The sequence below is a fragment of the Anarhichas minor genome, unplaced genomic scaffold (assembly GCF_050575085.1).
Source record: "Anarhichas minor isolate MPS153535 unplaced genomic scaffold, ASM5057508v1 ptg000032l, whole genome shotgun sequence".
Lineage (NCBI taxonomy): Eukaryota > Metazoa > Chordata > Actinopteri > Perciformes > Anarhichadidae > Anarhichas > Anarhichas minor.
In genome coordinates, this window is record NW_027466478.1 from 121828 (window position 1) to 135032 (window position 13205).

A 13205-nucleotide genomic window follows, 5' to 3' on the forward strand; every position below is an offset into this window, starting at 1 on the left:
TCTTTTTAGATAGAGCATGTGACGGCCATGAAGCAGGGGACAAGAACATGGAAACAGTCACATACACCAAAGTCTATCTATGTCTCTATGGACCCTGAGTCTGAAATAAAGTCTATCTAATCTCATGGCTATCCACAATAGGACCCATTTTGGACAATTTGGACAAATATTAACCTTTGAGCTGATATTGAAAATATTTACCCCAAAGATAGACATTAAATAAGATTGGCAATAGACAGGTAATGCTCCTCCCTCTCCTACACCACCCTCATCCTCCCCCCTTTTTATTAATTTGTTAATTTAATTTAATTGATTTCTTTCTTCTTTAAATATGTTTTTCGGTGTTTTAGTTAGCTTTTGGTTTGGTTGAGTTTTGTGTCTCTTACTGTAGTTGTTGTCTGTAATTTGTTTATGTAACGTGTGTAAAACGTGCAATGGATAAAGAAGTGAACAATCGTCTGATGATGAAAAAAAAAAGTAGTAAGGAAAAATTATAATAATTAATAAATCAAATAATTTCACAGTTAGGGATGCATCTAATGACGAGTTCCATTATTGACTTACGTGGTGATTATTTTCTAAATGTTTGGTCTAATACCCGTCACAAAACTCCAGAGCTTGTTTTAATCAACCATGAGCCAAAGAAAGTCAGTTTACAATAATAAAACAGAAAATGCAGCCAATACTCACATTTAAGAAGCTGAAACTGACAATTGTTTGGACTTTCTGCTTGAAAAAAAATGACTTAAATATTGACTCATATCTCAACATTGTCTATTATTACTTTATTTTACCACTATGCGACCTGGATAATTTAGTATCATAGACACAGAAGTGCCTGGAACCATGGAAAATCTTCCAAAAACCTGGAACGATGTGTGAATTTTTAGGGTTTCATTTCAGGGTAAATATTTAGTTTCATGAAATCAGTCCAGGAGGAACTCAGCGGTACTTCAGTGAAGATACTGTATGTTTGTATTAGTCAAAGACAACATGTATGTACGCACACGTAAAAACCACTTGAATGCTCCAGCACACACACACGTTTTTACTACAACATGTAAGTCACAGAGAGAGAACTCAATACTCTCCATCACCTTATTCTAGGTGGAATCTTGCTTATACAGGTGTAGAGAAAAAAAAACAACAGTTTCCTCTTTTCACCTCTCAGACAAAAAACAATCATCTCTTTTCCACAGAACAAAGTCTACCATGGTGTGTGTTCATATGTGTCTGCTCTAGTTGGCCTGGTGTGCCCTGCTTTTACTGGTCCCCTGGGAGTGTGACCCGGTTTCCCCTGCAGGCAGTGAGAGTGAGAGAGAGAGAGAAAGACGGGGGGCACTCCTGACTCCTCCTCACCTGAGTCGACACCCGATCCCAGGGTTCACGGCGGGGGCCCACTGCCTCTCCTCAAAGGCGCCGTTTGTTTCCCCCTCTGCCCTAACAGAATTCCAACCTCCGTGATTTTTATCTGGAGTTTTCACGCCAATTTCGCCAAAACCGATTGAGGGGAGAGCAAATTCAGCTGCTACTGATCTCAAATAGATTGAGTTTCCAAGGGGGGGCACGATTTAAGAATGTGCCTAGGCCATGCTTTGAGGAGGAGGAGGAGGGGGGGGGGGGGCTGAAAAGCCAAGGTGAGTTGTTATGACTGGCTGTCAATTAGCAGTTGATTCACACAGGAGGGTCAGTGAGACACGGACAAAAACGAGAGGGGGGGAGAGAGGAAAAAAAGATACGTTTTCATAACAAAAGAAGGGCAGCGAGATGAACACTGGCTATGAAAATATGTGTGTTTAAGATAAGCTGAGACAACGACGCTTACTTAACAGATGTAAGGCAGCCAGAATGGAAAAGGAGATGGCCGTGCAGGGAGCCTTATTTATTATTACTCTGAGCAGCAACAGGGCGAAGGAAAGCGGCGCTAAGCAGGATGGGAAGAGGTCAGGGTGAAAGGGATCCGGCCCTCAGAGAGGGCTAATAGCCAGGCGGCCTGGTTGAGAGCCGACCTCTGACGAACGTTCAGCTCCCACATTTACAGGCAAACGTTTCGGACAGAGCCAGGAATCCAAACAAACACCGGATTCAGACTGGCCTTTTCTCACTGTGTCATGTGTCATCTCCGCAGACCTCTCCCTTACTCCTTGCCCCCCCCCCTTTGTGTTCTCTGTCATCTGGACCATCCTCTCCGAAGCTGTCTCCACTCTCTCGGCCGTTCCTTTTTCCCGCGCCTTTGGGGAGTTTTTACACTCGCATCTGATGTCTCCCTGTTTCTGTTGGCCCAGCGGAGCACATAAAAGCTCCTCAGACACCTCACTGTCCTGGAAGGATCGGAGGTCGTGAATGGAGAAACTCGGGTTCTCAAGGCAAACGGCTACGAGACAATATGAAACACTCATCACGGAGAGGAGCGGCCTTGGAAATGGTTTTACTTTAAACATACGCAGACGAGGATATGGGCCCCCAGGTCGCTCGCTGAGCCAAGATCGTCAACAACACCATGGCTTAGATAAGCCGTCTTATGTGCTCTTGACGTTCAGCTAGTACTCCTACGTGAACCACAGCTGAGTTGTTATACAACAGGGAGAGAATAGGTCACCGAGCTTCCCTTCTCCCACAGTGAAGGACTCTGGAGAGAGGACCGGGGTGCAGGACGGTCTCCATTCGTTTCACGGGTTTCATCGTTCTATTCACCTGCAAGCTAAAGAGTTAGCTCCGCAACATCTGGTTGCACAAAGAAGTCTGGTTGTATAGAAGTCTATGAGAAAATGACTCTACTTCTCTCTTGATTTATTCCCTCAGTAAACATTGTAAACATGAGTTTATGGTCTCAATCTCTAGTTTCAAGTCTTCTTCAATACAGCATGATGTTCATTTAGTACATTATGGTCCATTTAGAGTCAAACGGACCATAAAGCAGAGTATGCTTTAGGGCGGGGCTTACTGTGATTGACAGGTCGCTACCACAGCGTTGTCTGGTCTGAGACTCCTCTGTGTTTGGTCTTACTTTAACTCTAACTCTTTCACAGTGTGTTTTCACTTTACGAAAGTTAATCGAGCCAAACTTGATATTCAAACTGTATTTGAGAGTGGTTGTGTGGATGATGAGTACACAAAAAGACATGCTTCAATAAAACACTGCCTCCTCCCCACTAACAACCTAAAACTGCAGTCCAAACCCACTGAGAAACCAAACCAGCAACCGACCAGAGCACTCGCGCCCTCTGTGAATTCACTCCTCGCGGCGGTCGGTCTTGGCTGGCCACCTACCCACGCTGTCTATGGTGCTGCATCAGTCCAGCTTTGGGTGAGAGTGCATCCCTAATGCAGGCGTGTAATGGGACAGTAATATCATAATCTACAGACTGTCACATTCCATCTGTCTCCAGAGGAGGAACCCTCTCCACTGTCAGCCAGCTGAAGCTACTAAACTAGCCAGCTCTGGAAGGGCCAACACGTTTCCAACCAGGAGCTGTGCCAGTCCCACGAGGAAAGAAAAAAAGATGAATGAGAGGAGACGAAGAGCATGGAAAAGAGAGGAAAAAGGGCAAAAACAAAAGGGGGAATGAAGAAAGAGCTGGATGGTTAAGAGACCTCAGGAGATTGAGACGGAACGACAAAGTGGGTGGGAGATAAAGATGCATATCTCACGATGCAAACTGGAGAAGGGGAAGAGTGATTGAGAGGTTTCCCCCCATGTGTGTTTACTAAAAAACTCTAATTCAGAGGTTCCTGTGAGGCCTGATACCTCAGTCCTGAACATGGGTGCTGCCTTAGTGTGTGTGCGTGCACTGGCATCAGTGTGTGTGTGTGTGTGTGCATGCGTGTTGGAGGAAGTCTAAAGCCCTGTTTCCCATGCGTGTAATCATCCCAGGATGAGGTGGAGGATGAAGCCGAGCGGGACTTCCCCTGCACCAGAGGGTATTTTCCTCTCACACTGTGGTACGAGCACATGGCTGACCCGGGCTGCCTCTGCTCGTGTGTGAGTGTGTGCGTGTGCATGTGTGCGTGTGTGTGCGAGAGAGAGAGCAAGAGAGGGACGAACCAACATGGGATGAGGGAAGCAATTAAATAAAACAACTCTATTCTGGCTCTTAACCAGTTTGGTAGGACATCACTAAAATACTTTGGGAGCTTGTCATTGCGGCGAGTGCATGACAGTGGCGCCGACCGTGAGAGGATACTATCTAAAATCGACCCAGAAGAGCGGGTGGCATCGAGGTGGGTGAAGTGAAGGAACAAGTGGCGGTTGGATGAAGATCTGCAAACTTCTCCACGCAAAGTCACTGACTTCGCAGCGAAGCTGAAGCACCAACACACAAACAAGCTGCTCAGGCATGAAGCAGTATCACAGCGCTGGCTCCCAAATAAGAGGCTGCAGGCGGTCGCCATGGCGACAATGTGGGGAGCATGTGTGTGCATGCGTGTGAGGGTGTACACTTTTTCGAGTTGCCGGGTGACTGTGCCCGAGGACAGAGTGGCGAGATGAGTGTCGGAGGGCCGCTCTGTCTTCCATTCACGGACCCCCTGTCTGTGGACCTCCTGCTGCTGAAAGCTGCCTGATCTCAGCCCAGCGTCGCTTTATCATCATTAACATAAATACAGAGATGAGGTCAACCTGCGACGGACCGTAGCTAATGGTGCAATAAACATCCTGATAACGCGACCGACTTACAGAGCAACAACTCTGCTTCGAAATCATGTTGCATTTGCATCTCAATCAGCTTTTAAGTGGTATCAAAGCTGTGGACGAAGAGCTACCATGACACCGAATGCACAGAGTCTGAGGAGAATAACAATGTCTGTATGCATGCAAGGGTCAAGGGTCATGATAAAAGTGCGTATGTGTGTGGACAGATTCTCACACAAAGCACAGCTCAGTGGCTAAAACATGACTGAAATCACACACACACACACACACACACACACACACACACGCACACACACGCGCACGCGCACGCGCACACGCACACGCACACGCACGTGCCTGGCTCGCCTCACCACTGCCAGAAAACCCAAAAAGCCCCTGCAAAACAAATTCATTAACCCAGACAATAAAACACAGCTGTGAGGGGAGATGGGAACAGTTTGAAATCAGCGCCCGGGATCGTGGAGAACAAGCATGTTCTCAAAATGTCTAAATGTCTAGAGCGAGAGAGAGAAGGGGGAAAAAAAGAATTAAAAACAAGAAAGGAAAGGATTTGGAAATGAGAGAGTGAGCGGTGTTTAATTTAAACTCTTGCCAGGGACAGCGCTGACTGTGCTTTATTGAGGCACAACAACAAAAACAGCACCCCCCCCCCCTGCACCAGATGCTTGAGATCCAGGACCTGTTTCTAATTGAATCCTTTGAACAGGTTGTATAAAGGAAGTACAAACAAAACTGTCAAATACTATAAATATCATTACGGAAGTTAGGTTTGGAAAATAAAAAACACAGAATCCAGATTCTGATATTGTGGAAACTGGCAATGGAAATACATCTGAACTTTATGATTATTATTTGTAAGCTGTTAGCAGGGGGTGGACAGGCATCTGTTTGATTTCTAGCTACATCAAAAAGCATTCACCTGTTCCAAAGTCCTACTCCAAACAATGTCAGCACACATACTACTGATACAACCCGATGGTGCTGTGTCTAATGTGTGAGTGTGAGAGGGGGGGGTAGACAGCAGGCTGCTGGCAGAGCACACTGCTGGTGAAGAGAAGCAGCCCCCTCTGAGCGCAGAGGCGTGCGTCACCGTGCTGTAGCTGAACGCGCCACTAGAGGGCTCTGCAGCTTGCAGAATGAGCTCCCGCGGAGACCAGAGACACATCTTTAAGTCACACACTGACCTCCCCTCTCCGCAGGCTCCGGGGCCAAGCAGCCGGACAGAGGTGGCCGCCAAAAAGGCTGACGACACCGAGACAGACGGAGGTAGAAATAGTTTTACAGAGAGTGTCCAAAAAGAGCCGAAGCCAGAGCACATTTCTTCAGTGTGACCTCCGTGCTCTGCAGCTGCAGCGAGGTGAAGACACACACGGACTGACCTCAGTGTTAATGATACTGTTGCGCTCCATAATGGCCCTACTATAAAACCCTGACGGGTAAGGAACATGGGATAATGCACCTGAAATTAATACGGCATAATAAAAGTAAAATAAAAAAGTGAGAGTTCCCAACAACTGTGACCAAAAAGTGAATATTAAATGAAAGCAGAGAGGAATTTTCCCAAGCATATATACTCCATTTCTCAACAGCGGATGGATGATCATTATATTACATCACTCTGGACCTAGGGGTCATTTCAATTCCACTTAATCCAGCCGAAGGCAGCAATAACACAGCGGTTAGATGTGATTTTTCAGAACAAAACGTCGACTGTTCTCGTCTCTGGATAAACTGGGAAACATGGCTGAAAGACACACTTTCTGCCGCAGTGCCCTTGAGCAACACCCTTAATCCCAAGATCCTCCGGCTGGAGTTGCGCCGCATAAATGCAACGAAAATTGAAATCATAAGAGGAAGGTTTTCTGTGAATGTGTGGAACAGTGTGTGTATGAAGCTGGAAAAGATGCTCAGTTTACACCGCCTTGAGAAATAAAGGTGAAAGAAACTTCAACCTTTCTTTACGGAGTAAAGATGAATGTTTTTTTGTTTTTTTTCTACATCGTTGCCAATCGTGGACCTCCCTGAATAGCTGCTTGCTGAACTCTCATCCTGCCTTGAACCTGCATGAACCCTCTGCAGCCGTTAGCTGCCCCTCAACAGAATCGAGCCATGAATCATTACGAGTCAGGGGTGAGGGCTCCGAGATCACCCAAATCAGAACCAGATGCACAGCAGGCACCTCCTTCGGACTGACTGTATAAATAACTAAATATATGAATACGTAAAGCAGTGCGCAAACTTCACACAACGTATTCTCACCGTAGTAACAAATCTGACAGGCGGACTGACTTGATGTTAGGGCCGAACCATTTTGGGAAAAAATATCAAACTGCGATTATTTTCACTGATATGCAATATCAATAGGATGATTTGTACATCATTATTCTCATCTTCATTTAAAAAAACATATAAAAGTGATTACGGTGTGATTTTTGAGGGGATCAGTACCAAACAAAGATGTTCTCGTTCGTCTTTAGAACATGACATGTCGGCTAGGACGTCCTGCAGGGCCACAATAATTACACAAATTTGGCCGTTCACAATTATTGAGCCTCCCGTGATCTGAATATTGCAGTAAGTTGAGCTCTGTTTGTGGAATGACCTGCAGGAGGAGATCAGGGAAGCTGACACGTCGTTTTTTAAGTCACTTTTTAAAACTCACTATTTCAGAGTTGGCTTTTATTGATTTTACGGTTGTTTTACTATTTTTTCTGATCATAATACTTTATAAACGGTTTGCTTATAGTTTTTTTAAATTGTATGTAGAGCACTTTCTAACTTCTTTTGAAAAGCACTTTATAAATAAAGGTATTATTTTTTTTAATGTCCATTTTAACCTTTGTTTTAATGTTGTTAGTTTGGACAAAAGACTGAGCTTGTATTAGTTCCTACAGGACTGTCAGTGGTAACACTAAACAACGAGGGATCACTGCTCTTGTGCAATGTTGTCCTAAGAATCAAAGGACGTCACTTCACAGAAGCCTTTCCGGGTTCTGAGTCATCTGACGCAGTTGCTGCATGCCAGTAACACACTTCCTCCCGTAATGAATCCAAAGAGGACACAACAGTAAAACCACTGGCGTCATTTCATCCCATTAACCCACCCCCCCCTCCTCTGCGACTCCCATCCTCACCACAGCTGGTAAATATTTTTATATTGTGTTCCATTAGAAAAGCCTTATTAAGCGGTCAGACGGGGCAAACGGCGCCTGGGAGCTCCCTGTCCTGTAAACAATAGAGAGAGGACCCTGAAAGCAGCAGCTGAGCACGGCGCCGTAAACTAAGGCCACATTAGAGAACCAGCCTCGCTCTGAGTGAGTAAATATTTAAATGTGTCGGATTCGCCCAAAATAGCGAGGGGGACAGTTAGGGGCGAGTGGATCGGGAAAAACGGTGTTTTTTGAGCCGTGCAGTGATTTGTACGTGGATGCGAGTCAAACTGTGGCACTTCACGAAGTGATTGTTGCTGATTACAGTACACGCACCTCAGAGCTCTTCTCAGGAGCGTCCATCCCCACCAGGTTCTCTCTGAGGAGCTGCTGCAGGAGCTGCACCTGGGCAACGCTGAGGTAGAAATCCAGACTGCTGGTCACGTTCACCTCCAGAGAGTGGCCACACACCACCACCTCCTACAGACATGAAGGAGATGAAAAAATGGAAAGAGGGAAGGTGGGTGGAGAGAGAGAGGGCGGGAAAAGACATTCAATAACACATGAGGATTGTTTGTGACCTCTGTCGTTTCTTAATATTCTATCTCCCCTCCATCTTGCTCCCTTTTAGCTCAGCTTGCTCCCTGCTTCCTCTCTCTCCCCTCGGCCCTCTCCAGGGTCCCGCCCACAGCCGGCAGTTCAAACCTCAGCCTGGAGGCTAACTCTAACAGGATATCACTCAGTAACACTCTGGGTTTAACCACACACACACACACACACACGGGCCAGACTACAGTGACTACACACAGTGGTATTGGCAACTACTCTGTAAACATAATCTATTCAGACCCACTGTTTAAAAAATATAAAAGGACTGGTAATGTATTTGATTCAATATTCAATGTATCATAAATATAATATTTTCTTTGTTGTTTCTATCTTAACAGAGACAAAAAGTATAATTAGAATATGAAGAATAATTTAGACACTAAGTGTATAATATAAAAATGAAATAGTTTTGGCCCCAAAAGAAGAAGAATGAAATGATGAAATCGTAAAGTGTTACATGCCAGGGGAGAATACTGCCTTTGATTATGAATTGGTGTTCCAGTCCAGAAAAGCACAAGTGACCCTCGATCATTATTGAACCACAACGGTTCTCGCATTTTGGCTCGAAACTATTTTGGGTAACTGTTTTTGACTTTGGGCCCTCTGCAGTCTACTCAGTGGTTAGACTCAAGTTATTTAAACTGTGATTTGTTCAGCTGATAATCCAATAGTGCGAAAGCATGTTGCCTGTTCCTTCCAGCTTGTTCTATGCTGCTTTATTGTGAAAGACTCGACACTGAAACAAGAAGCTGTTCCTTTTTAAATCTGCACACATTTTGATGCCAAGCATCCAGCTTCTTTTACCAATGACTGCTGGTTTCTTCTGTTCCGATTCATCTATTGCTCAGAGGGATCGTTGTGTCTTTCTGTCGTCAGCCTGGCTGAACCATTCCACATTGTTTCTTCTCCACGTACTAAACTATAAACCATTTATCAGTAAAGGATGAAAGACAATTCAAAAGTATAGAACGGTCCTCTCAAACATCTGACTGGAAAGAATCACTCTTATTTTTTTTAGTAGATGTAGCAGTAGTAGTAGCAGTTATTCTAACACACAAGGTCATATCACACGGTCACATAGTTACAGAATAATATGCTGCAGCAGTGAATGAAAATTTTGACTGCAGATGAGGAACTTGTAGTGAACATTATAATGAATGCATTAATAAGTCAATAAAAAACAGCTGTTACATGTGTGTAACGCGCGCGCACATCCATTAAAACAGTTAGTTGAAAATGAATTTTATGATACAAACTGTTATTAAAAGTCCTGTTTGTGTTGTTACTGGCTCCGAGTCTCCATATCTCAGGGAGTTATACACATCACATTGTGTGTGTGTGCGTCAGTGCAAACTATGGATTAGCTGTTACACATTGTCAGGGGGCGCGTTAGCGTGGACGTACGGGGCATCAAAGAGGCAGGAAGTCTCAGGGAGCCGTGCCAGAAAACATCAGCTGTATAAGCACAACGGGTCTGAGCTGTGTGGGTCAGAAGCCTCCATTACACGGCGGGCCGGGCGGAGGGATTCCTAATGAGTAAGTTACTGTATGTTGCGGAGGCAGAGAGTAAATACTTCTGACATCTCACATCATCAATGTCTATTTTCATATGGACAGCAGACTGAGAGAGTAATGGTTACAATCATGGCTGTAGCAGGTCGCAGTCAGAGGGCATTCAATGTCAAGTGTAAGTGGTGAACAAACCTCCACAAAGTAGAAGAAAAATGCGCAACCTGCGAAACTCTCTTAGAAAATCCTCGTTTAAGGGGAGACACTGCAGGCACAAACATTGTTTTTCATTTGCTATTCAATGCAGAGATTTTGGGCTACATGCTCAAACGAGTGGAGAGGAAACATTTATTTTACTACGTTGTCTATTTGTGTCGGTAGATTTCTACTAACTTCACCAAGAGCTACCATTAGATAATGACTAGTTTGCATATTTAAACAGAACATTTCAGAAAACTTGTGATGAAAAAAACAATTGTCTTAATGTCAGTAATCAACTGAGAAAGTTTCATGGTGATATCTATTAGTTCTTTTCTTTTTTACCGTATTCACATTCGTGTCATCAAATGTCATTTTACGATTCATATCTTTAAATTTCTATTTAAATTTGTAAATCAGACTCTGATGCAGAAATCTCCACTTCAGCAGCTCTTACATGCACCAGACGTCACACTGTCATTCCTCTCTACAGTCTGAAGGTTTGTACGGAGGGGTTTGTTCATACATCATTCACAGCCTGATTTATACAACATTTATTACTAAAAACATTTGTTTTATGTTGACAATACTGACAGATTTATGAAGTGATAAAAAGAGGAATCCAAAATTCCCTCTGTAGAACCCTTTGACTCGATTATGTCAACAAAATGAAACAAAAATGTTCACATTTCTGATCTGGAAATGTATGAAAATATGCATATATTTAATAAGGTAATTCAACATTTGCATATATAAATATGAAATTTCTGAAAACTCTTAATACAAAAAGAAAATGGATTCTTAATGTAAATAATCAGCGGGGGAAGTTTCATGGGGATATCTATGGGTTAAGATGTTGAACCCTATTCACCTGTAGTGTCGCCCATTAAAGGGCTATTTTGGATCATTTCAATTCTGGACCCACAAACATCCTCAGGACCTGTTTTCATTTATTATCAGATATTAAACTTACATTTGGATACTTTCATTCTTTCACTATTACTGTGTTAACTAGCTTGCCACAGCACATAGAAATCTACTCTTTCAGAAACATATGAATCCTCTTCAGAGAAAGGTGTAACCCTGGATTGATGTTGGGTGGACACTGACCTCTGCCGGTCCACAGTCAGGGGACAGATTCTTGCTGAAGATGATGGCCGGGGCAGCAGTGACCCGGACAGAAAAGTCAGTGAGGATGGGCGTCAGGATGGCCCGCCGCTCCTGGTGCCTCCTGATACTGAACGGAGACACATAGAGGATCAAACCGTTAGCAGGCACTTCTTCAGACAGGTTCCGTAACTTATACGTATGCTCTTAATATGTGGAGAAAATGACGGGATGAATCTGGACATTTGGAGATCGGGTACCTCATTTAGAAATAACTGAATTACATTCTAGTTAAAAGTGAGTAGTCCTGGTGTTGAAGCGATTCCGACAGCAACCATAAGGGACCACTTATTCGCTTGCATTCCCACCAAACTTTATTCACTAATAACTTGTTATGGTTACCAGTTGTAAAATGTTTGTAACACTGTTCCCATCTGCCGAGGACACGACCAGTCAACACAACACAGTGGAAACCGCAACATGTTCAAAACGGAGCTTTTGTTTTGCCCTGAGCTGACAGGCAGGCTCCCATTTCAAACTCTTTCTTGAATCCAAACCAGTAGAATGAAAAGCTGAACTGGATTTTCCTCTCACAGGCCAGACTTGTGAAATATTCCCATAAGTGGGCTTAAAAAAAACAAAAAAACATTTCTGGTCTAACACATTTGAGGCGCGCGCTTGAACACCGCATGGCTACAGAGATGGAGTGAGACGTTATTTGACAAGTCTCAATTGGGAACACCCCTTAATTGTATACACAAGATCAAATGGAGACCTTCTCACATCAACTCTCTCCGTCTCCACTAATGTTCATTCCCACAATCAAGCCATATTTGTGGGAACATTTGTTAGCAGTAAAACAAATATACAAGGGGGCTTTACAAAGTGGTGTTAATTGCCACATCTGCTGCTATTAAAACAATCAAGTGGTACGGCTTCCAATATTTATAGTTGGCCAGGATTATAAAAGGCCCTGTTTCTAGGTGGCCTAAAGTACAGTACTTAACCAGCACCAATATCATATTCACTTCTGCTACACAAATGTGCATTACCAGTGCCCTTAAGGGATTATTTCCTGACACATTTCTCTGCGTGGAGACTTCGAGGGAGGCCCTAATTCGGAGGTGAAATGATCTGTGGGGCCAATTGCTGTTGGCTAATCTCCCCTCAGACAGGGATTGAAACAATGAGTGTCTGGTTGCAGGGGACAGGTGCTATCATTCACCAGCGGGGCCAGGAGGCGTAGGGCTCGGTTTACCAGCAATACGTGAGTCCTGCGACAGGACCGGTGGAACACAAAGGACGGAAAGAAGGACTCTGTTTTCATGCAGAGCTGCACAGTGTGAACAGTAAGTGGAGATATCCGTGGTACGGGCAAAAAGAGGGAAGCCTGCACTGGGTGGCTGATGGGGGGAGGCAATGGAGAGAGTTCACAGCTCCGTGACACGGGTCTTTCCTTAGCCGGCAAATACACGGCGTGACGAGGACAGATCCTGTCAGTGGATCCACAACGCTGGAATTTCCTCGCAAAAAAAAAAAAAAACCCTCAGGAAACCAACTGAGGCCACAGATCCGCAACTACTGGAATTGAACTCCAAAAAACAGCCACAATTCTAAAGCTGGAGGGAGCGGGAGGGGAGGGTGTGGGGGTGTATCGATGTAGGGAACGAGGGAAAGGTGTGAACTTTGGAAGTGGTGCGTGTCAAAACTTGTTACAAGCGAGGTGGTGTATTTCTGCGGGTGATTGCAGCGGACAAGTAAAGCTGTGAACTTGACTCCCCTTTCCTCGGTGTGTCGGAACATTCTCAATCACACGTTCAGTTATGACTCGGTGGTGCTGGTGGTGTCTGAGGCCGGGGTATTGCAGTGCAGCATGTGGCGGCACAGCGAAGCCCAATTTTCCAACGGAACCTCCGGTGGTTCTCCCGCCGCGGCGAGGAGAGGAAGGAACGAGGAGGCAACCGCAGCCACCTCGGATGATT

General features: G+C 44.6%; 1 protein-coding gene across 8 annotated transcripts in view; it reads right to left on the bottom strand.

The window, feature by feature from the left end:
- Positions 1-13205, bottom strand: part of vps13b (vacuolar protein sorting 13 homolog B) — a 336932-nt gene that overhangs the window by 99623 nt on the left and 224104 nt on the right. For all 8 annotated transcript variants that reach the window (XM_076105383.1, XM_076105381.1, XM_076105384.1 and 5 more), the window contains 2 exons: positions 11227-11353; positions 8137-8280 (listed from right to left, as the gene is read on the bottom strand). In XM_076105383.1, coding sequence (XP_075961498.1) covers positions 8137-8280; positions 11227-11353 — 271 coding nt within the window. The remainder of the gene's footprint in view (positions 1-8136; positions 8281-11226; positions 11354-13205) is intronic.